This window comes from Fusarium poae (assembly GCF_019609905.1).
Source record: "Fusarium poae strain DAOMC 252244 chromosome Unknown contig_1, whole genome shotgun sequence".
Taxonomy (NCBI): Eukaryota; Fungi; Ascomycota; class Sordariomycetes; order Hypocreales; family Nectriaceae; genus Fusarium; species Fusarium poae.
Genome location: NW_025408659.1, coordinates 1,073,404 through 1,096,455, shown reverse-complemented (window position 1 = coordinate 1,096,455; position 23,052 = coordinate 1,073,404). Strand labels below are relative to the sequence as shown.

The following is a 23,052-nucleotide window of genomic DNA, read 5'->3' as shown; positions in this document are numbered from 1 at the left end:
GGAAGGGGACCTCGACGAAGAAGTCTTCATCGAAATGCCGGAAGGACTTGTCGAGTATTTTGACCAACACCCAGAAGACCGTCCGCCAGGATTTTCAACTGAGAAGATCTGCAAATTGATCAAATCCCTCTATGGGCTCAAGCAGGCGCCTCGGCAATGGCAAAAGAAGCTGAAGGAGACCTTGGAATCCCTTGACTTCAGACAAGCAACGTCTGACACGGCCGTATATCACAATCCCACAACGGGAGTGATCATCATCACATATGTGGATGACTTCCTCATCATGGGCAGCAACAAGGAAGCAATCCAAGGGTACAAAGCCCGCCTGGGAGAGATCTTTACCATGACTGATCTTGGTCCCGCTAGCCATTTTCTTGGAGTAAGAATAACCCGAGACAGGAACTCAAGGCTGATCTACCTTTCCCAGGATGCATATTTTACCAGAATACTGAAGAAATTCGGCTTAGAGGATTGCCGACCGGTCAAGACCCCGATGGAGCGAAATTCACTCTCGACACTGCAACCAAGAGACAATGGCGACTCGGCTTCTCCAGAAGAACGAGAAGACTATAGCTCGAAAAACCGGCTCGTTGATGTATGGAATGACCCAAACCAGACCCGATTTAGCTTTTTCTTCTCTCGGTACTCTCGAGATACATGTCGAATCCATCACCAGCACATTCACGACTGATCAAAAGAAGTCTTCGCTATCTACAGCAGACAAGAGACCACGGCCTAGTGCTTGGGGGCGTCAAGAAAGATCCTGAATCCGCTTGGAGCATCACAGCTTGGGCCGACTCAGATTGGAAAGGCGACACCGTTACGGGAAGATCGACGTTCGGGTGGCTCGTTCAACTTGAAGGGTCTACAGTCTCATGGAGGGCCAAACGGCACGAAACAGTAGCACTATCGACCACTGAGGCTGAATATACAGCACTCTCCCAGTGTGCCAGAGAATTGGCCTGGGTTAGGAACCTCTTTTCTGAACTGCTCCTTCCGCTACATATGCCCATCCTACTGAACGGCGACAACCAGGGTTCCCTAAAGCTATGCAGAAACCCTGAGCTCCACCAAAGGACAAAGCACATTCCGTTAACCGAGCACCATATCCGAGAAGAAGTTGAAGCCGGGAACATTGATGTGCAATACGTTAGCACACACGAGCAGGTAGCAGACGGACTCACTAAACCGTTGAATGCAGTCAGTCATGGCCACTTTCTAGAAGCCATTCGAGTCAGTGCATGTCCGATCGAGGAAGCAGGTCGTATTATTTGGAGTACTGAAGTCCACGATGACTCTGTACCCTGAAGACAAGGTGGATGGGGGCGTGTTGGAAAATCCGGGGATCCCCCTTCCTTTCAGGGTTTAGACTGTCAGACTGAAAGTCCTAGATTTAGAGTTCAAAGTCCTAGATGAAATCATCTAGAGATATAAACCCGAGAAGAACTCTCATATCAATAATGAACAATCAAGTTTTATAAAATACATTTTCACCCAGCACTACTGCGCAATATAAACATTAGTACCTGAGGCCAGGCTTAAGAATGCATGCAGGGCGTGGGGCGAACTAGTGTAGTCAAGAGGGCATTGTCATTGACGGTGAATTGAACGATCTCTTTGCATGAAATGGAGTTTTTGATCGACAATTTCAAAAGATTATCCTATCTCCACCAGTTCTTAATAGCTCCGAGGCAATTCCAGCACCCTCTCACCAATGTAGTTCAAGATCATCTCCCGGCTAATAGGTGCGATCCTGGGCACAAGACACTCCCTAAACCACCTTTCTACATCATACTCCATAGCATAGCCCATACCACCATGCGTCAGAACTGCTCTCTCGCAGGCCGTAAATGCAGCCTCTGCTGCTAAATACTTGGCGCTGTTTGCCGCAACACCTATGTCTTCCTGCCACACAGATCCCGAAGGATCTGTTTTGCTCTGGTCATAGAGTCTGGCGGCATGATACGTTGCGAGCTTTGCAGCCTCGAGCTTCATAAAAGCATCTGCCAAGGGATGAGCAATAGCCTGATTCTGGCCGATTGGGCGTTGGAAGACGACACGCTCTCTCGCATACTCGGTAGCCTTCTTCAGAGCAGCATAACCAAGGCCCAAAGCCTCTCCAGCAAGTAGACAACGCTCGGCATTCATCCCATGTAAGATAAGCCTAAAGCCCTTGCCCTCCTCGCCAATAAGGCTGTCTGCAGGTATCTGGTAATTATCAAAAAAGACCTCATTAGCATCAACAGCGCGTCCACCCATCTTCTTAATTCTACGGAGATCGAGACCAGGCTTATTGCGGTCACCGATGTCGATGCAGAATAATGAAAGGCCTTCGGTCGGTTTCTGAACCTCCTCAAGTGGCGCTGTACGTGCAAGGAGGATCATCTTGGACGCAACCTGGGCACAGGTGATCCAGATCTTCTGTCCAGTCACGTTGTAGTAGGATCCATCGGCGCTCTTCTTAGCGGCAGTTGCAAGCCTAAGAGTGTCGAGCCCGGCGTTTGGCTCGGTCACACCGAAACAAACGCGTGTGTCTCCAGAAACGATCTTGGGCACTATCGTCTCAAGCTGTTCCTGTGAACCAAACTTGGCCAGCGGTTGAGTCGCGTACACATTTGCATGAATGGACTGTGCACCAGCCATGCCTGCTCAGAGTCAGTGATCGTTTCCATCATGACGGCGCACTACTCATACCTGCTCCAGACTCTGCAATGGTTTGCATCATGATAGTCGCCTCTGAGATGCCCAGTCCAGAGCCGCCTAGGCTCTCCGGAAGCGCAATGCCTAGCCATCCAGCCTTTGCGAGGGCAAGGTGAAACTCCTTGGGATCTTTTTCCTGTTGATCGCGCTCTTGCCAATATGTATTTGGGAACTCTTGGCAGACCTGACTCACGGCCTCGCGAACCATGAGTTGATTCTCACTGAAACCGACCAAGCTCATCATGTGCCGAGCACTACTCGTAGAGAAGTTTCGACTTCTTAATTGCTGCATGGAAAATAGCTTCATGCCAGCTAGCTGGCCAACGCGTCGCAGGCATGATGTGCTGTGAAGTGACATGGTGGTCTATGAGAATGTCGGCAACAAGTCCGATTTCAAAGTCACCAAGTGGTCAAGCAAATAAATAGGTGCTTTGCGTGAGGACAAACTTAAGGCAATTGACATGAGATCCAATGGTCAAAAATTGCTGCGAAACTCGCTATCTGATTTAAGCACTCAGCCACTATATTGAAGCTGCGGTGGCAAAGTTGAGTTCATATAGCCGAATCTAGGACTAGAATCCGATCATATTGCCGAATGACCACCTCTGCTCACCTCCCCGCACCCACAGTCACACTCTCCGACCCCATGTATTCCCGAGACCGGCTATATGCAATTTGTGGTCTTCGGCCGGCCCTTAAAGCGAACAACCAACCGATTAAATAGGATTCCCACCATTGTGAAGCCTGGGGCAATTAAGCCGGTAGGCGACTCAGCGAGTACATTATTTTAGCCCACAACTCCTTCAGGTGGACAAGTGGACTCATGCCAATTCAGCAGACGAGTATGGCGCTGCGCTTATTCCCCCGCGCCGCAGCACTTCATCTCCGGAGATGCCCTCAGAGACCTCAGAGTCCCTGGTCTACCACCGTCGCTCGCGCACACTATCGATCAATATCTCATCAAAGTTCAGAAACTGAACAGCCACATGCAACCACAAAGTCCAGGCCCCTGGATGGCATCACTGTAGTCTCCCTCGAACATGCTGTAGCAGCGCCTTTCTGCACGCGACAGCTTGCAGACCTGGGTGCCCGGGTCATCAAGGTGGAGCGACCTGGCGTTGGAGATTTTGCTCGTGCCTACGACTCTCGAGTGGATGGACTTGCTTCTCATTTCGTGTGGCTGAACCGGTCCAAAGAGAGCCTGGCGCTGGATCTGAAGAATGCCCAGCATATGAAAGTGCTCATGGCACTCCTCGATAAATCTGATGTCCTCGTTCAAAACCTGGCTCCGGGTGCGAGCTCAAGGCTAGGTTTGTCATATGAGGCTCTGAAGCACAAGAATCCGGGCCTTGTAGTCTGTGATATCTCGGGCTTTGGCGACAGTGGTCCGTACAGAGACAAGAAGTCGTATGATTTGCTTGTGCAAAGCGAAGCTGGTCTTCTCTCCGTCACTGGTAGCGAGAATGAAGTTGCAAAAGTCGGTATCTCCATTGCCGATATCTCAGCAGGCATGTATGCATACACCAACATCCTCGCTGCTTTGATGCAACGCCAGAAGACTGGCTCAGGGTGTCGGTTGGATATCTCCATGTTGGAGAGCATGGTGGAGTGGATGAGCTTCCCTTTGTATTACTCATATGAAGGAGCACCGCCACCACGGAGAACAGGAGCATCTCATGCAGCCATCTATCCCTATGGTCCATTCGACACTGGCGGTGGGGAGACGGTCACTTTGGGTATCCAGAATGAGAGAGAATGGCACAATTTCTGCGAGTCGGTTCTGGAGAGGCCGGAACTGAGCAAAGATAGTCGCTTCGCGAGCAACTCGTTCCGAGTGCAGAACCGAGAGGAGCTCAAGGAGATTATTTGCGCCGCTTTCCAACCTTTTAGTGCAGCCGAGGTGCGGACCAAGCTGGATAAAGCGTCCATTGCCAACGCGACCGTGAATACGATGCAAGATGTATGGAACCACCCACAGCTCCGTGCGAGAGGCCGCTGGACTCAAGTTGATACACCCAAGGGTCGCATTCCGGCCCTTGTGCCTCCTGGTGTCGCTACAGCAGCTGAAGCGAGGATGGACGCGGTTCCTGCACTGGGAGAACATACGGCACCAATATTGAAAGATCTGGGCTTCAATTCCGGGATATTCTAGTATCAGTCTAGTATTTTCTTTTTGATCTAATTAGTGGAGCATACAGAAACATGTCTTGTAAAGGTCCTCTCGTATCAAACACTGTGATAGGATTGTGGCAGGCCACAAGAGGCTTCAGCCCCCAGCGCACAAAGGCAAGGAACACCAATAAACACATACGGGCAAGATACTCATCGCCCTCGCTATTACCTAGGATCTTGCTTTTGGCTGAAAAGTTAGATATCCTGATGACTGACTCCTCGTACCAAACACAAAAAGGATTGAAGTCATCAGACGACTCTCTCTTCACATTAAATCCTAAGAATAAACAGTGAACCCGTCTTTCATTGCGGCTGTAGATCTTTCCATGTGTCTCTCAAAGATTGAACATCCATGCCGCATGCCTCGGCTTTGGCCACAACTGCCTCAGCCCTCTTGACCACCGGCACATCAATCATCTTCCCATCCAGAGTCCAAGCACCCCGTCCTTGATCCGCCAGCGCTTTAGCATTCCCAATCATCACCTTGACTGCCCATATCAATTCCTCTTGAGAAGGCGAGAAAACCCTCTGCGCCACCACTGTCTGGCTCGGATGAATCAGTTGCTTCCCATTGAAGCCAAGTCGTTTGCCGTCTGTGCACTCAAGTTCGAGATGGCGTGTGCCGTCCTCTCCCCTGAAGGATGTTGTCACCAAGTCGATGGCAGAAGGAATTTCGTGGGCGCGAGCTGCAGTGACTATAGCACTGCGGGCGAATAGAAGTTCTGTCAAAGATGGCGTGCGCGTGATGGAAAGGTCGTGGCAGAAATCTTCAGCTGCAAAGGCAAGTCCAGATATGAGCGAGCTCGCGGCACTGATCTCATTTAGATTAATGAGGCCCTTGGCCGTTTCTATGAGAGCGATGATGCTGAGTGGACTGTGATTCTGGCGTAAATGGCGGATCGCATCAGTGACAAAGTGAATATCTGCTGCAGTCTGCACTTTGGGCAACACGATGGTATTCAGCCCAGGTGTGTCTACCACCGCCCTAAGGTCATCCTCAATGTGTTTCGTGTCCGTCGCGTTGACCCTAACGGCTATCTCTCCGATACCTTTGGGCCGGTCGTGCTTCAGGCTCTGGAGAAAACTGCCCAGTGCCTCCCTAGCGTGCTGCTTCTGATCAGGCGCGACCGAGTCTTCCAGGTCGTACGCAACGCAATCTATAGTGAGGCTATGAGACTTGGCCAACATCTTAGAAGATGATGAAGGCACTGAAATTTCACTCACATGTCAGCTTCTCAATGAAACGATAATCGCACAGTGGTGCGCTTTTACTCACCGTACAGCATCGCCCGTCGGATAAGTGTTTTGGATGCCATGGTTGCGATTCAATGCCGACAGCTAAGCAGATTTCAAGATAGCAATCGTGATGCACGAATGAGATACCAATTACAATCTCTTTTTCAATGGAGTGACGTCGGTACTCACTGTCCGACCGGATCATGGCTTATAGCCGACCAGTCATAGCCGAAGGACAACCGGCATACTCATAGCACTACACCCTCGTGATCTCAACGTCGGTCCTCGCAGACTGATGTCCTTAAGTCGAGGCATCGCATTGTCTGGACTCATGATTATTTAGCTGGTGCATCTACTTGTACTCGAATCCACCAAAAATGTTTCCAGGGGCCTTTTCCTCGAGGCTATCAAGACCCATTCTGAACAATGGCCTCATCTCCACTTCAAGGCACTTGTCCCATAGCTCCCGAGATTGCAGCACAGCACAAGAAGCGGCATCTATCATGACTGAGAATTTCAAGAACAGGCAATTCATCCGTCGTCAGATTCTCGACGCCAATCAAGTGCAAAAGCTAGCGTTAACTCTTCATCGTCCAAGCCTCAGCGGTATCGATATCCAGGCCAAGGCCCCTCCAGACGGCACGCCTCTACCTCCAGGTTACCATTTGGTGTATTTCACCCCAGGAGGTCTAGAGTCAGAGCTTGGCGCGGATGGCACTGACACCTCATTCAATGCCCCATTCCCCTTCACTCGTCGTATGTGGGCCGGCGGCAAGATAGAATGGGCGCCATCCTCTTCATTCTCATCATTGGCCGGCCCCGAGCTTCGGGTGGGAGATGAGGTTGAGGAGGTTACAGCTCTTATCAGCGCTGTGCCCAGGAAGAGTCGCTCAGCGGGCGAGATGGTTCTCGTTGAGGTCAAGAAAGAATATCACGGCCCTAGAGGGCTGGCGTTGACGGACCTTCGGTCGTGGATCTTTAGACCAGAGATTAAACCACTCAGTGGAAGTTCAGATATCAAGATGCTGGCCGATGCCGACCTGAGGCAGCCAGCGCTTGTGAGAGATCAAGTCGCCGGAGATGGTATGTGAACGCCTACAGGGCTCAGCTGCTCGAGCTCATCATTCTTTGTCTCCTCACTGACAATGCGCGCCCAATCAGGTAACCCAGTGAGATGGCACCGCTGGTCACCCACCAGCCTCTTTCGCTTCTCTGCTTTGACCTTTAATGGCCACAAGATCCATTACAATGAGGACTGGACACGCAATGTGGAGGGGCACCCAGGCCTGGTCGTTCATGGCCCACTGAATCTCATTAATATCCTTAATTTCTGGCAAGACTTCCATGGGAAAGGCAAGTTCCCAAGTACAATCGATTATCGGGCACTTTCACCGCTATACTCAGGTCAGATATATGAGATCCAATGCACAAAGCTAGAACCAGGAGGGCACACGGGAAAGGATAAATGGGAGATGGTAGTCCAGAGGGATGGTATATTATGCATGAAGGGTGCAGTTGTAGGCTAATTAGCAAGAAACTAATACAAGCAGTTTACTTGTTAAAAGCAGTGGTGGAATCTCCTATACGCGCACCAGGACAGGGAAGTTTCCGATAGGTCATCTCGGATCTCTATGGTTGGTCTTCATCACTCATATGTAGCAATGCCCTAGTATACGGTTATGTATGTCGGAATCATGCCCCCTTCTCTACAGGTTGTACAGTCTTGTTCCCAACACAGTTTCATAAAAATGTACCCTCGCAACACGTTCGGACTTAAAGAGACGCTCCTGCAATTAACCAGTCTGTCGTGCTTAGATAGGCTGCGCAACCATAGTCCAACCTCGGCTACATTAACCACAAGCGATTGGTACGATGTAGCTCAATCGGCTATATGTAGTGGTTCAAAGGCCTGATCTGCATGAATCCATACGGGGATAATATGTATATCTTGGTGGCTCGCACGCTTGCGTCTTACCACATAATCTTACATCATGGCTCAACGCGAAACTCTGACGGTAGCTATGCTAGAAAGGGACAGGATCCAGGTGAAGAGAAAGGGAAAAGATATTGCTTATCCTCGATGGTTCGGAGGCACAGCATCATGCGTGGCTGTCGTAGTATCTCATCCATTCGACTTAGGTAGGAAGAGCACGCAGAACATACAAGTCCTCTGTCGGTGCAATGCTAAAGTTTGATGTACTCTCTCGCAGTCAAGGTTCGCATGCAGATGGCTCCGCTTGAAGCAAAACAGAGCCTCCTCCGTACCAGTCTAGCCATCGTCCGAGATGAAGGTGTGCGTGGTCTATACAGTGGTGTAAGTGCTCCGATTTAATTCAACATCCTCAGACTGTTCCGGAGTGCTGACAAATAGAGCATAGCTTTCGGCAGGCTTGACGCGAGCATGTGAGATTTACCCAGGCCAGAGTGCCACCGTCCGCTACAATCCGCACAGCAACTGATTGACACGCGAACAGTGACTTATGGTGCAGTACGTATCGGTGTGTATGAGGAGTTGAAGCAGCAGGCTGTGAAGAATGGCTACGGAACAGCATCAAACCTCCTAATACCATTCGCATTCGCATCAGGCTTTACCGGGGCCATCTTGGGCACTCCATCCGACATAGCCAACATTCGTATGCAAAATGACAAATCACAACCCCTCCGACTTCGCCGCCATTACCGGCATGTCTTTCACGCTTGGGCGCAGATGAAGAAACAGGAAGGCTGGAAATCTTTCTCTCAGGGCATGTCCGCAAACTGCTTCCGATGTGGTATCATGACTGCCAGTCAGCTGGCGTGCTACGACTTCTTCAAGGGGATCCTCGGAAACCAGATGAACAGGCCCGATAGTACCTCGACGCATTTGACTGCATCGATTGGTGCCAGTCTAGTGGCGACGAGTGTGGCCAGTCCGATGGATGTGATCAGAACGCAAATGATGGGAGTCAACTCAAAGCCTGGTGTTAGAGCTTCTGTATGGGGGATCCTGAATCGTCTTGTGTCAACAGAAGGATACCGATGGCTCTTTCGTGGTTGGTCGTCAAGTTTCATACGGTTGGGTCCACAGACGATCGCCACATTGGTGACCATGGAGCAACAGAAGAAGCTGTATAGAGCATTCGTATCTCATCAAGACTAGATATAGATAGCAGTGGGGCATGATATGAGTCGATGGGACATGAAATTTGGTAGATTAAATCATAGTATATAACAAGTTGAGCTTCACAGTCAGACTGAAGTCACGATTCATTTCATGTATCTGAAACTGTTTTATATTCTCATAATGAACGCCCCAAGGTATTTAAACCTAATAACGGCACTGGGTCATCCGTTTGCAATACTGATTCCAGGTTCAAGGTTGATTCATCACCTTCGCATGGCCAATACAACAGATTCAAGAACTGGTCTTCAAAAGCACTTGGCTGAAGCTGGGTTGGTGGACTGAGGGGGCCGCTCAGAAGCCCAACTCCTACATGGCTCTCGTCAATATCACCGCCTGGCTGTTGGCCCGGTGCCAAAAGACCACTATTCGGATTGGCCGTGCTCAGGGTACCAGAAGCCCCGTGAAGCCTTTGTGCTATAGACACGTCGAGGTATTGGAGAAAAAGATCTAGCACGTTATTGTTGATTCTCCAATACTTTTGTATTTCTTGTAGGCCTAAAAGGCACATTTGTGCACGGTTCTCGGCGATGCGGCGAGACACGTCATGTTCTTTCTGTTTGATGCTGATGGTGTGAATGCACAGGGCAGCAAATAGGCTCGTGACACTAGAGAGATATGGAGTTAGTGACGTTTGGTTTCCAAGTGGCAGGTGAGTCTTTGATCCTCTTCCTACCTATGCATTTGCCCATAACGGAGCGTTCCCTGAGCCAGCATGTCTTCGGCGATTCTGCTGATTTTGGTCGCTGCTGCTACCACAATCTGCCCCGAACTATCGCTCTCATCTTGCTTAATGAAATTATGTCGATGTATGAGAATTCTCAGATGACTGCAGATCTCTTCAGCAAGGTGCTCGACGCGTTCTCAGACAGTGAAACCTACTTATACGCTAGGTGCAGCAAATATCCCCACACAGAAGCCGTCCCGTCTTCAACGCCACGATTCATCTCCTCTGGTAGTCCTTCCTTCCACGCTTGGAGTACATCGTCGACGGCTCTGAGCTGCTCTGGCGTCGAGGCCTGTTGACCCGGTGCAAAATGCAAATCGACAACTCGGCCAACTATTCTTGGTCAGGAATCCTACGCTTTATCCAGTCATGCCAACATGCTTACGAATCTGTGCCAGGTTTACCATGTTGATGGCGTAGTTGACGTGCTCTGGCTTACATGAGCCAAACTGTGAGCCATCTGGGCTGGTGACCTCGGTCTCTAGGTCCGACACAGCCAGCGGCTCAACATCGCAATCGTCATCTCTGATCCTGCTGGGGAGGCCCAGAGAAGCAGCAGACTGTCTTTCCCTGACCTGGGTTGTTCAGAAAGGCATTCACATCTTCAAGTAACTGAAACTCACGTAAATAGACCACCAGATGCGTTTTCTGATACGTGCGTTTGAGGGATCGCTGGTTACAAATCTCGTCCTTTGCATTGGTCAGCATGTGGTGAGCGGGGGCCTGGTGGCTAGAAGTCACTAACGATCGATGCAGTCCGTGCGACTCGGCTACTCCAATGACTACGCCCAGCCAATACCGAACATCTCGAACATCAGAGGGTCCACCTCGCCAGAAGCTCAGAAGAAACAAAGACTGGATCAAGGTGAGCCGATCCTTTTCCCAGTCAGCATGGAAAAGCAGTCTTGCCCGCGTGTAGAGTAGAGACTTAGCCTCAGCCCGATTGCTAAAACCCATTGACGTGATGGTCGCATCGTCGCAGTACGCCGCTCCAATGAAGAGCATACACTGTAACAAAAGATACGACGCTTGCGAAGCGGCGAGTTTGCGTGAGAACTCTACCCTGTCTAATATTGGGAAACAAGGATGAAACCACGTAAAGTAGGCTTGCAAAGTTGACATGCACCCTTGCATGTCCGGCAGAGTCAAAGCACCTTCATCTTGTAGGTAACGTGACGCCGCGGCACTCAGGTGCTCGATGTTGGCGGGATAATCATGTTCCGATGCAGACTGTGGCGTGTCATGTATAGGGAAGTGAAGTTGAGCCTTCTGTTGTGGAAGGCTCTCCCTGGAACTCGGCTTTTGGCCTTGACGAACACTTCCCGGAATCAGTGTGAGAGGGTTTGACTCGCCATAGAAAAGCGTTGCTGGAGCGGTAGTGCTGGTCCCCGGCGATGGGCTTGTTGAGGCTCCAGTAATCAGCTCGTCCTCGTTCTGCGGGTGTTCCACGTCTGAAGTGATGTTCTGCGCAACAGGAAGGGAGACCGAAATCGTCTCCCCACCTTGCACGCTAGGACTCACAGCCGTTGGCACCGGTGCATCGCTTTGAATCTGTCTTTTCTGTATTCTATTGTACCTTGTAGTGAGCTGTCAGCACCGGCATTGTCGGTGATCAGCTGCTACTTCGGGACGACTTACCGCCCTCGACGAGAGGGTAACACCTCACATTGGGTCCCGGCCGCTTCGCAGTTGGAGCAGGGGTTACATTGCATCACATTGCACTTGACTCGCCGAGCATTACACTCGCGGCAAGCATGCTTTGCACGGGCTCTCTTGCTGGTGCCTGAGGCTGCTGGCCCGGAGTCAGTAGGCCGTCGAGGCGGCATAATAGCCGGATGGATATTTTCAGAGCTTGACCAGAAAGAGGGGCATGCCCAAATCCTCTCGGTAACAGATTGCGTGGGGAATTGATGCGAAGGGATGAAGATTTGCTATCTTGATGTTGTCTCGGCTTCTTGAAGTAACCGAAACTCCACGGCTATGTGGCTTGATATATCCTAATTGGCTGCTGCGTCGATGCGGGGCTGTCCGGACGAGCTAATAACCGAGTATCCGTACTCCGCATGCACTAACTAGATGTTGGCCGAGTCGCTGCCTGGACCCGATAACAGAGTCAATATACTGTATCAATAGCCAAGAGACACCGACATACATATAGCAACATAACTGCATTACACTTCACACTCACAATATTGTAATTTAAGCCAATTTCTACTTGGCCTTCGTCGTGGCCTTTATTCAATTCAAGTTGGAATTTTAAGGCTAGGCTGGAACTGTACCTATGCTAGCTTCATTGGGCCTAGTAGGAGTGGTACGAAATCCTTCCCCTTCTCATTAACAAGTCAGGCTCACATGAGTGCCTACCCTAGGTTGTTAGGAATTTATATATAAAGATATAGAGATACTTATATACTTTAATTTCTACTAACAAATTAAGTAATAATTATACAAAGACATATATTTTTCTTTTAAATGTTTATTTTACATCATAGTTCATAACCTCACGTGGTTTATATACCCGTTGGCTCATGTGGGCCCGAAGGGCCCAGGCGAGCCAACCTAGCAAGCTAGGTTGGGCACAAAATCGTGAGACACGCACAAATTCGTGAGACAGACCCCGCACCTGCCCGTGTCGCCTTTTTGTGCCTTTTTGTATGTGAAAACGCCTAAAGTCAGGACAGAAATCAGTGAAAAGAGCACAAATTGTGTCTAACCTCATTATGCCGTCACAGGCAAATCTAAAAGCTGCGCAAGCGGTTGTTCTTTCTCGTGCCCGGCACCAAAAGGGCTTATCTCGCGATGCTTCCAAAGTCAGCAAGCAGCCTCTTTCTCTTCGCAATGCCGAGGCACGGCATCACGGCTCCTCTCGTGCAACTATTCAACGGATCGTGAAGAAGCTAGAAGCTGCAAATTCCTCTGATTTGAACGATATCGCTTTCAAGACCGCTGGTCGCCCGAGAATCCTGACAGATGAAGAAGAGGAAGCTATCGTCGCTTTCGTGATGTGGATGGAAAGATCAGGACTTCCTGCTTGCAAAGGCGAAGTTGAAGATGCAGCCAACACGCTGCGCCTCCGCAGAAACCCTGATGCGCAGCCTGTGAGCAGAATGTGGTATCGCCGCTTCCGTGACGATCATCCTGAGCTAGATAAATCGATTCTGAAGTCGTTAGATAAGTCCCGTGAAGCGTGGGAAGTTGCAGGCATTGACGATGTAAAGGAGTGGTTTAAACGACTTGCTGAACTCATCACGAAGCTGCAGATCGGCGCTTCTGAGATTTGGAATGCTGACCAGGCGGGAGTTAGAGTAGGAATACTGCGAGAGCGAGTAGAATGCCTCATTGTACGCACTAAGAAGAAGTCTCCTGCCCAGGTTCTTTCTCCTGCCGACCGAGAAACCTGCACAGTTATTGGTACCGGAAATGCTATAGGAGATACGATTCCTCCCTGGCTTATCTTTAAGTCTTTCCCTACTTTGGAGTGGGCGTATATCGACGGTGATCCGAATATGCGCTTTGCACAGTCAGAGTCGGCGTTCTCGAACGGCGATATCACGCTCGAGTGGGCGATGGAGTTCAACCGGCATTCTTGGGGGAAATCTGCTACTGTACAGGATCGTCAGCTATCATTTGAAGAGTATTTTGGATGTGATGAGCATCTTAGGAAACCGCTCGAGCATCACATTTCATTTGATATGCCTCCGAAGGAACGCACACCTGCAGAGAAGACCTGGCCGCTTCTTATTATCGACGGCTTCACCGGGCACGGCGCCTTTGCCTTCCGTGAGTACTGCATTAAATTCGATATCCTCGTTGCCTTTTTGCTTCCTCATTCAACGCATAAGCTGCAGCCGATGGATGTTGGAGTATTTCAGTGGATGAAGAATGCGCATCAGAAGAAGCTTCGTTAGGCATTGCGGCAGGGAAATCTCTCATTTAACCGCCGTGACTTTGCTGGTGCCTTTATGGTAAGTTAATAATCCTTTTTCTTCTGCAAAATGTATGCTGATTAGGGCAAAAAAAGGAAATCTTTAATGAAGGGTTCACTCGTGCTCATATTATCTCAGGCTTCGAAAAATCAGGGATTTTTCCACCTACAGACCAACCTGCAGTCTCATATCTTCTCCAGAAGCAGTTGAAATCGAAGCAAGCGGTTGATCCTGCATACGCCTCTCTTCTGCCTCCAGAAGGACGATTTTCCGCCGCTTCTGATACCGCCAAACACGTTGGAGAGAGATATCACGATATCCTCAGTTCTCCCACTCGCGCTGGTCTCAAGAATATCCGCAACATCGTCAACGAAGCTATGCTGCTAGAGGATACGATTAAGAGATATGCTGACGATCGGCGAAGTCGTATTGAGAAGCAATACAATAAGAGAAAGCGAGGGAAGAAAGCAAAGCCTATAGGGGATTATATTCACAACGTGAGTCTGCAAGAAATACGTGATCAACAAGAATCCTTTATCGCAGAGACTCGCGCCAAAGAGGGGAAATCTCAACTCCGTACCGCACGCAGTATCGCGATCCGAGAAATCGAGCGCTTCAAATCAGAGTGGCGGGATAACAAGGAAGTCATCGTGAACGGCGTTCTAAAGAAGCTACAGTTCAAGAAATGGCTTCAACACACCGGGAAGGATAAAGATTACCTTTCTATGGATACTCAGCGATCCAAAATGACCGAGTTACGGAATGAGAAGACTGACGGCTTTATGATAGATACACAATTACCGCAGGAAGTTAGAGAATCTATTCGCAATGCCAATTTCGCAGGGAAGCCGCTCAACGCGGTAGATTGGTCAGCCCTCCCCGGAAGTGACGATAGTGTTATTTTCCAACTTACGCATCCGCTCGCCAGCGAAGAAAGCGATAAAGAAGAAGAAGAAGAAGAAATACTCCCACTTCTCGATTTGTCATGCCTTAGCGACGTGGAGATGCCCTCATCGCCGCCCTGCCTTCCTAATCACGAGTCACCGTTGTCCTCTCCTTGGCCCGGTCTCTCTACACCCTGCCCCTTTCAACACCGCACTCAACTTCACGATTCACTTCGAGATCTCATCAGGGAGGAAATAATAGTTGCAGAATCCAGTTACAGGGCCACAGAAGACGCAGATATACTATAATTTGTATGGGGAATTGTCCTGCAAAGCAGCATAGCCTGGGTGCTCAAACAGTCACTTCCCCGGCCTTCAGATATTCAATAGTCAATACATCATCACGAGCAGCTTCAAACTACCGATTTCGCCTTCAACTTACATTTTTGGACGCCTTGTGATGCACGGAATATCCAAAAAGCTGAAAATCGCACCAAAAAGCGGGCCCTTCCGATGTCTCACGAATTTGTGCGTGTCTCACGATTTTGTGCCCAACCTAGCTTGCTAGGTTGGCTCGCCTGGGCCCTTCGGGCCCACATGAGCCAACGGGTATGCTCTGTTTCTACTTCTATCCATTTTTGGCTAATCAACAGCTACCAGCATTTCCCCAATTTAGACTCAATGCTCTTAAATAGTGACGTAAACCCCACATTCTTATTGATGACTGAATTGCCGCGGCTGGACTCGGATATCTAATCACGTTCCCGGGCACCTTGCCTTGGCCAGGACGCCTGCTCTCCGCAGTGCTATTACGTGCTACAGAGCTTATACTTAGCATACACTCATACAGCAAATATCGAAAAAGACATATATATATGCTGAAGTTTTCTTTACCAGAAGCCGATCAATACGGGAGACACAGACATAACTCACAAGCCAGCAGACGAGACAGAACTACGTCTGCATCATGCCTAATCAACAGAAGAAGCCGTGCTGGGTGTCTCCAGACATTGAAAAGACCAACGTGGCCAAGTTTTTGAGCTATGTTAACAGAAAGCATAACCTTGATATCAAGACGTACGAGGAGCTACATCAGTGGTCCGTTAACCCGCTCACCTTGCAGGACTTTTGGCGAGATGCATACACGTACCTAGAACTCGCACCAGTGGGTTCCGACACTGTCGGGCCCATGATGGAAAGTGATGTGAGTTGTGATAGCGATATTGAAGAGCTTCCGAATAAGCTGGGTACCGTATGATGCTAATTCGGGGTGTCCACCACAGAACGATGCCGGTCTTTTTCCGCCTCCCATCTTCTTCCCCAACGACCGCCTGAACGTTGCAGAGTTATTATTGCGCAAGGGCGCGGACGACAAGGTGGCCATCCATTTCGCCAGGGAGGACGTCTCGGGTATTGAGCAGGTCACATGGGGCGATCTTCGCGGACGAGTCAAGAGGACAAGAGACGCAATGCTAAACTCGGGCATTCGCTCCTGCGATGTGGTTGCGGCTGTCATTACGAACTCGGTCGATGCCATGGTCATCTGTCTCGCCGCCCTCTCCATCGGTGCCGTCTGGTCATCGTCGTCGCCTGACTTGGGCCCTGATGCTATTCACGGCCGATACAGTCAGGTCGATCCCAAGCTAGTCTTCGCAGACGATAGTTATGTATATGCTGGAAAGCTGGTCAAGCTCGGCAATCGGATCGAACAATGGGCAGAGAGGCTTGGGAAAACAGGAACACAGCTACGCAACGTCGTTGTGATTGCCAATCGCGGCGTGGAGACAGACTGCTCCAAGATATACCGTGGCTGCACCCACGAGGCGTTTCTCAGTAGAGGTAGCGGTCAACCGCTTGAGTTCCAACTACTCCCGTTCTCACACCCGGCGTTCATTCTTTACTCGTCGGGCACGGTAAGAAAGCCTACAGACGCCGAACTGGGCATTTGCAAGCACCCAAGAACTGACATGGAACAAAATAGACAGGCAAGCCGAAATGCATAGTGCATACTGCGGGTGTAGGTGATCTATCATAGGCGCAAGCGTCCAAAAGATTGCGTGGAAGCATTCTCTAATTAATTCAATCACCAGGGTGTTGCCTTGAAAGCCCGAACCGACTCGATTATCCAGCACGACATACGAAGTGATGATGTTATATTCCAGTATACAACAGTATGGTACCTTTTCTACAGCTAATTGTAACTGGTCTCTAATGAAAATGGAAGACGTCCTGGGTTATGTGGCTATTGAACTTTATGAACCTGGCCTCGGGAGCTTCGATGCTTCTATACGATGGCTCCCCATACCATCCTCGACCTACTGTTCTTTTAGAACTTGCGGAGCGCACTGGGTAACTAATAAGACCCCAGCGTCTCATCGGGCACGCGACCTAACTTGATCAACAGCGTTACCGTCTTCGGCACATCCCCTAGATATCTTTCTGACCTGAGGGCGCGGTCGATTGAACCTCGTAAGTACAACTCGGCCCGCCTGGGCCCCCGGGTTCGGTAGGAAAGGCAGTGCTTACTCAAGGAATCTGCAGGAAAACAATTTAATTTGAACAGGCTCCGTATAGTGACATCGACCGGATCCGTTCTTTCCCAGGACTTGTACCATTGGTTCTACGACCAGGGTTTCCCACCGAAAACTCAGCTTATCTCTATGAGTGGAGGGACAGATATTGCTGGCTCTTGTAGGCTACCCCTTGAATCTCAGCTCGAAAGCCATGTAGCTACTACTTGCTAATATCTGATTGCCAGTCGTGGGAGGTACATCGTTGCTCCCCGTTTTTGCTGGAGAGATACAATGTAAGGCTCTAGGTATGGCGGTCGATATCTATGACCCGGAAAGTGCCGGAGGTGTTTCAGTCGAGAAGTCTGGGGCTGCTGGCGAATTGGTCTGTACCCAGCCCTTCCCGAGTCAGCCTCTTCAATTCCACGGACCGGGCGGCCTAGAGAAGTACAGATCCTCATACTTTGAGCGTTTTGGTCCGCGGGTCTGGTGTCAGGGCGATTTTATACAGCGCCTCACTGACACAGGAGGACTTCTCATGCTGGGTAGATCGTAAGTGACCGGTGGTCTTCTCACGTGCTCTCTTAGCTAATATCGATGTCTCTTTGGCAGTGATGGTGTTCTCAACCCATCGGGCGTGCGTTTCGGCTCCGCAGAGATCTACGCAGTCACCGAGACCTTTTCAGATATATCGGATGCGATATGCGTTGGCCAGAGGCGGGCATGCGATAGTGACGAACAGGTCTTGCTGTTTATCAAGATGAAGCCAGGCTGTTCCTTTACCCAAGATATCCAGCAGAGGCTTAGGGCCTCCATCAGGGACAAGTATACCCCCCGTCACGTTCCCAAGTATATCTTCGCCGTAGCAGATATTCCCTACACCATCAATGGCAAGAAATGTGAGATTAACGTCAAGCACATTGTCAGTGGCCGTGCAGTCGCGGTCAGCAATACTGTGGCTAATCCCCAAGCCTTGGAACTCTATAAGCGCTTTCAGGATCTTCCGGCTGAAGGCAAAAGGATCGGGGCCAAGGCAAACTTGTAATGTTGTCTGGTGGTAACATTTTGAGACATCAATCGCGGTGATGAGTTTCGAGTTTTATTTCGTTGCTCTAACAGCCATTTGGGAGACTGGGTGGCCTGGCTAATACTTATATACCTCTTCATCACTCATTATTACAGCTTCTGCGGTATTTCGCACATGCAATAGACGCCTTATGCTTTGATGTCCTGGTGTAGATTCGACAAGATTGCCTCTTGGGATCCAATCGGGTGAGTGTCATTCAGTGTGGGGTGACCAATCAAAAGTGTTAACTGTGTCCCGGCTATTCCGCCTACTACGTTTCGGCGACTACCATTGTACCGAAGCCGAGACATGATATAGACAGGGGTTTTATTCGCAGTTGAGACTTGCGGCCGAGAGCTTAAATCAGCGCAGAGAACTCCGTATAGGCGGGGGCTACAGTCAACCTCGCCTCCTTGATTGATAAGATTCCAGACAGAGGGTACGAGTTTTTCAAAATCATCAAAGCCAAGATGCAGTCGGAACCTCAAGCCAAAGGCTCAAAGCAGCAGCGCTCTAAGCCAATCAAAAGGCGTGCCCGAATCGCATGCAGACCGTGTCGAGTCCGCAAGGTCCGATGCGATGTTGCTTTGCATGGCACGCCTTGTATCAACTGCAAACTAGACGACCGGGAATGCACCATCTCGCCAAACGCGAGAAAACTGTAATTGATAACTCCCCCAAAAGCCCAACGACCACATGTTCCTACTAGTTGGAAGTTAAGCACAATGCTGATGGTCCAATCATTTGCACAGCAGTTATCTCAGCCCAGGGCAAAATGTCTTGAAACTTGGATCAAATCAGTCGCAACCACTACCTCTTCCTCTCGTCCAGCCCTCCACCCTTCAACCACCCTCAGAATCTGAAGTGCAGGACGATCCAGCCGATCCCGGGGTTCTCAAGGATCTTAGTCCTGCAGGAATTACCGATGTAAGCGATGTCATCAAGCTACCAGTGGAAGTGTTAGATACTAGTCGGCAGCAAAGTCCACAGTCGGATCAGGCTTCACCTAGTATTGGAACTCCAGGTCCATGTTCAGACCTGACACGGGCCGCCAGACTGCTATTGGGAGACACTGGCATGCCGCCTATCTCAGAGGGTCGTGCAAGCTCCATTGCCTCTCGGAAAAATGGGAATGAAACGTTTGTTCATTTTTCTCATTATCGGTGTATCGAGGCATATGACCTGGACCAAATCGATCCGTCGGCTGCTCTACTTCTTGAGGAGTATGCGTGCTTTCATGTTCCTCCCAGACCCATGCTTGATGAATTCATCAGACACTACTTCCTACATATCCATCCAGTACTCCCTGTTATGGATGAGGTGGAATTCTTGGACATGTTCCGTACGGACACCATAACACGCCCTTGTCAAGGGCAAGTGCCACTTTTCCTCTTCCACGCCATACTATTTCTCGCCAGCTCGGTAGGTCTAAGGTATGATTTTCGCACCTACAGCAATCACTGATACGTCGTCTAGTATGTTTCCTATGCTAGTTTGCGCAAGCTAGGATTCGACACAGCACGTGAGGCTCAAGCTGAGTTTTATAAAAGATCTAGGGTCCGTGAACCGCTATTTAGACGTTTCCAAACTCCATGCTGATGATACTCTCTACAGTTTCTCTTTGTGATGTGTCCGTGTACTAACGACGCTGCCGGAGCTCGATGTGCGCTGATGCTGACGTATCACGCACCTTTCACCAGTGATCGGGCCAGTGCTTTTTGGCTAAGCCAAGGGATTGAATACGCTAAAAGAGCTGGGGCTCATTTATACTCTCATATTGAAGAGAACTCACGCGAAAAGGCGTCTCTAAAACGTCTATGGTGGTGCTGTATATTGCGTGATCGGATCATGGCGCTGGGACTCCGACAACAGCTGCAGATCAGGCCTACAGATTTCGATTTCTCTCTACCAGGACTGGACCAAAACGACTTTAAGGATGAGATGAGACTTTCTATGGTATACGATTCGACAACTAAAGTCATCTTGGTACACCTAATTGGAGTGCTGTGCGAGCTAGCCGTCGTGCTAAACGGCGTTCTCACAGTTCTTGATTTGGGAACATCCTTGAAAGCAGATCAATTCCCGACAGGGTACGAGGATACTATGCGGTGGTCCCGCGAGCTCGATAGATGGTATGAACGAGTTTCAACTAGATTCCGTGTTCCAACGTCGGTTCCCGGAGCTCATGAGTCGTTAATTCTTTTCACGAATATGATATATATATAGTTACCACAAGTATGTTGTCGTTGTTTCTCTCTCCCTCTTAGCTTTTGATATTTGCGCTAGAACTCCATTTAACAATACTCTTAGCACTGCGAAGGCTTTTCTCTGCCACCATAGTCTCCTGCTCCTTACAGTGGGAGAGTGGAAGCAAGATGACCTGGACAGCCTTCAGCTACAAGCGCAAATGGGTATGATTGAATCTCTACGCAGCATAACCGATAATCTATTTGAATTGGAGCACATGGGTCTTTCTCAATTTTTACCTAACACTTTGTGAGTGCCTACACTATAACTGTACGGTACGTGGGCTAATACCCTCAGCATCGGATTCTCTGCTTTCCCGTTTATCTGGTACTTACTTGACGTGAGATCAAAGCCTGTTAGCTCATCACACAAGACTCAGAGAGGCCTGAAAGTATACATCAATATCATGCGGCAGTTCCGATCAAGGCTCGGACCCACTACACTGCAAATCCACGTGGACCACATATAAGTGGCCCATCTCTATTACATCCACTTGTCGGCGCTCAGATTACTTAGTAATCCACTACACTTGGACCTGAAAGTGGATGTAATGGAGTGGATTTAGGTGGATTTGGGTACAGTGGGATATTCCCTGGCCCTGTACGGTTCATAGTACTTATTTTTGTATATAATTGCCTATTAAATCGAGGTACCTGGACCCAAGTTAGCCGAGGTCAATCACCCCTACAGCTAATCTCCATTATACGAGAAACTACCCCTATTGAGCACGTTTTCTACAGGTTTCCTGCTTTGTTTTTGCCAAAAAAAAAATTTCGACGATGTCAGCCAAACCAGGCCAACCAGGCCAACAGCAGCAGCTCGAGGACCGTCTTTTTCGCCATTTCAGAGGCTGGAATTGGTCAGAACGCGCTCGTGATACTAGCTCTTGGCTGTGGGACTTTGGCTATGATATTCAACGTCATGGCTTACGCAAATGGGCTTGCAAGGACTGTATCCTCGGAAATCGTCCCATTATCGCGAGTTTTACCTCTTCAGGTCTCCAGAACGCGGCAAATCATCTATGGCGTGAGCATAAAACACCAGCACCAGAGGGAGAGAAAAAGAGCACAGCACAGCTCAAATCCGAAGGCGCACTGAAATCGAGCCAGCCGACTATTGCCTCTGTTTTGAAACTGGACGTCAACAAGCCTACGGAACAGAATATCGCGAATAGCTTCATCTCACGCTTTGATAAGCAACACTTTCAGCGTATGCTAGTCGAGTTAATCGTCAGTAGCAACAAGTCATTTTCCTTCGCCGAGAACCCCATCCTCCGAGAAATTTTCGACTATTTGAGTCCCTCCGTTTCGATCCAAAACGCCAACTTGAGTGCCAGGGCTGTCCGATATAAGATCATTCAAGAGTATAACCGCCACAAGCAGACGGTTATCGAGGTGCTGAGAACTCCCCTGGAGCGCTTCATATCTCATTTGATGGCTGGACGTCTCGAAATAAGCTTGCCCTGTACGGTATTACTTGTTTCTTCAGAGATGAGAAGAATCGGCCATGCAAAATCATGATTAGGGTTCCGGACGCTCATCGTCACTTCGGCTCAACGATCGGTGGGGAGGTTCTCGACATCCTACACACTCTTGGCGTGAGTCCAGAGAAGATTGGCTATTTCACGCTCGACAATGCTGAAAACAACGATACTGCAATGGAGGTCATTGGTGCTGAACTTGGGTTCGATGGCCGACTATGCCGAGGACGCTGTATTGGCCACATAATTAACTTGTCAGCCAAGGCGCTCTTGTTTGGCAAAAACGCTAACGCGTTCGAGCAGCAATTATCAGGTGCATAAGCGTTGTCTGATACTGAATACGCTCAATGGCGCAAAAAAGGACCAGTTGGCAAGTTACACAATATCGTAGTTGATGTGCGTATTAGCCATCGGCTAATTTACTTATTCAAGGAGGTCCAGAGGGTAAGCGGTCTTACTAAATCCTATTCGTCTCATACTAATTTGGTGTATCTAACAGGACGAAATTAATCGCGCCGCCACCCTTAAACTCCGATCGAAGAAACCACTCAAGCTAATTATCGATAACGACACGCGTTGGCTGTCACAACTCTACATGATCCGCAGGGCTCTACGGTTGAAAACCTCTATCGAACTCCTACTGATCAAGTATAAGGCGCAATGGGAGGACGAAAATCGGTCTAAAAATACTGGCCAAGTAACGCAAGCCAAGTTGGCGAAAAAACCACGCATCCTCCGAGACGAGAATCAGCTAACAGACAAAGACTGGGAGGTTCTTTACCATTTGGAGGCTATTCTGACTGTTTTTGAGACCGCGGTAAAGACGCTTGAGGGTGATGGACACATCCGCAGGCGTAAGCAAGGCTGGACTGGCTCCTACGGCAATATCTGGGACGTAGTGCTTGGCTATGAATTGCTGCTTAACACACTGGAAGAATATAAGC

At 49.4% G+C, this 23,052-nt stretch overlaps 7 protein-coding genes across 7 annotated transcripts; 4 read left to right on the top strand and 3 right to left on the bottom strand.

Annotated features, from left to right (window-relative positions):
• Window positions 1-1,677: 1,677 nt before the first annotated feature.
• FPOAC1_013112 (uncharacterized protein) lies at window positions 1,678-3,058 on the bottom strand (the record flags this gene model as incomplete). Its single annotated transcript, XM_044857454.1, has 2 exons — window positions 1,678-2,645; window positions 2,695-3,058. 2 exons carry the CDS (start codon window positions 3,056-3,058, stop codon window positions 1,678-1,680), a joined length of 1,332 nt encoding a protein of 443 aa, XP_044701637.1.
• Window positions 3,059-3,544: 486 nt separating this feature from the next.
• FPOAC1_013111 (uncharacterized protein) lies at window positions 3,545-4,852 on the top strand (the record flags this gene model as incomplete). The annotated part of the gene is made up of 1 exon (XM_044857453.1): window positions 3,545-4,852. One exon carries the CDS (start codon window positions 3,545-3,547, stop codon window positions 4,850-4,852), a length of 1,308 nt encoding a protein of 435 aa, XP_044701636.1.
• Window positions 4,853-5,175: 323 nt separating this feature from the next.
• Window positions 5,176-6,188, bottom strand: FPOAC1_013110 (uncharacterized protein; the record flags this gene model as incomplete). The annotated part of the gene is made up of 2 exons (XM_044857452.1): window positions 5,176-6,080; window positions 6,149-6,188. 2 exons carry the CDS (start codon window positions 6,186-6,188, stop codon window positions 5,176-5,178), a joined length of 945 nt encoding a protein of 314 aa, XP_044701635.1.
• Window positions 6,189-6,485: 297 nt separating this feature from the next.
• FPOAC1_013109 (uncharacterized protein) lies at window positions 6,486-7,723 on the top strand (the record flags this gene model as incomplete). The annotated part of the gene is made up of 3 exons (XM_044857451.1): window positions 6,486-7,191; window positions 7,270-7,599; window positions 7,659-7,723. 3 exons carry the CDS (start codon window positions 6,486-6,488, stop codon window positions 7,721-7,723), a joined length of 1,101 nt encoding a protein of 366 aa, XP_044701634.1.
• Window positions 7,724-8,335: 612 nt separating this feature from the next.
• Window positions 8,336-9,247, top strand: FPOAC1_013108 (uncharacterized protein; the record flags this gene model as incomplete). Its single annotated transcript, XM_044857450.1, has 3 exons — window positions 8,336-8,422; window positions 8,487-8,511; window positions 8,583-9,247. 3 exons carry the CDS (start codon window positions 8,336-8,338, stop codon window positions 9,245-9,247), a joined length of 777 nt encoding a protein of 258 aa, XP_044701633.1.
• Window positions 9,248-9,633: 386 nt separating this feature from the next.
• Window positions 9,634-11,821, bottom strand: FPOAC1_013107 (uncharacterized protein; the record flags this gene model as incomplete). The annotated part of the gene is made up of 8 exons (XM_044857449.1): window positions 9,634-9,718; window positions 9,778-9,876; window positions 9,945-10,097; window positions 10,151-10,328; window positions 10,381-10,570; window positions 10,619-10,685; window positions 10,741-11,571; window positions 11,634-11,821. The coding sequence occupies 8 exons, from the start codon at window positions 11,819-11,821 to the stop codon at window positions 9,634-9,636; spliced, it is 1,791 nt and encodes a 596-aa protein (XP_044701632.1).
• A 7,030-nt stretch (window positions 11,822-18,851) lies between these two features.
• FPOAC1_013106 (uncharacterized protein) lies at window positions 18,852-21,097 on the top strand (the record flags this gene model as incomplete). The annotated part of the gene is made up of 7 exons (XM_044857448.1): window positions 18,852-19,042; window positions 19,134-19,803; window positions 19,858-19,938; window positions 19,996-20,513; window positions 20,608-20,616; window positions 20,692-20,877; window positions 20,926-21,097. 7 exons carry the CDS (start codon window positions 18,852-18,854, stop codon window positions 21,095-21,097), a joined length of 1,827 nt encoding a protein of 608 aa, XP_044701631.1.
• Between the last annotated feature and the right edge of the window lie 1,955 nt (window positions 21,098-23,052).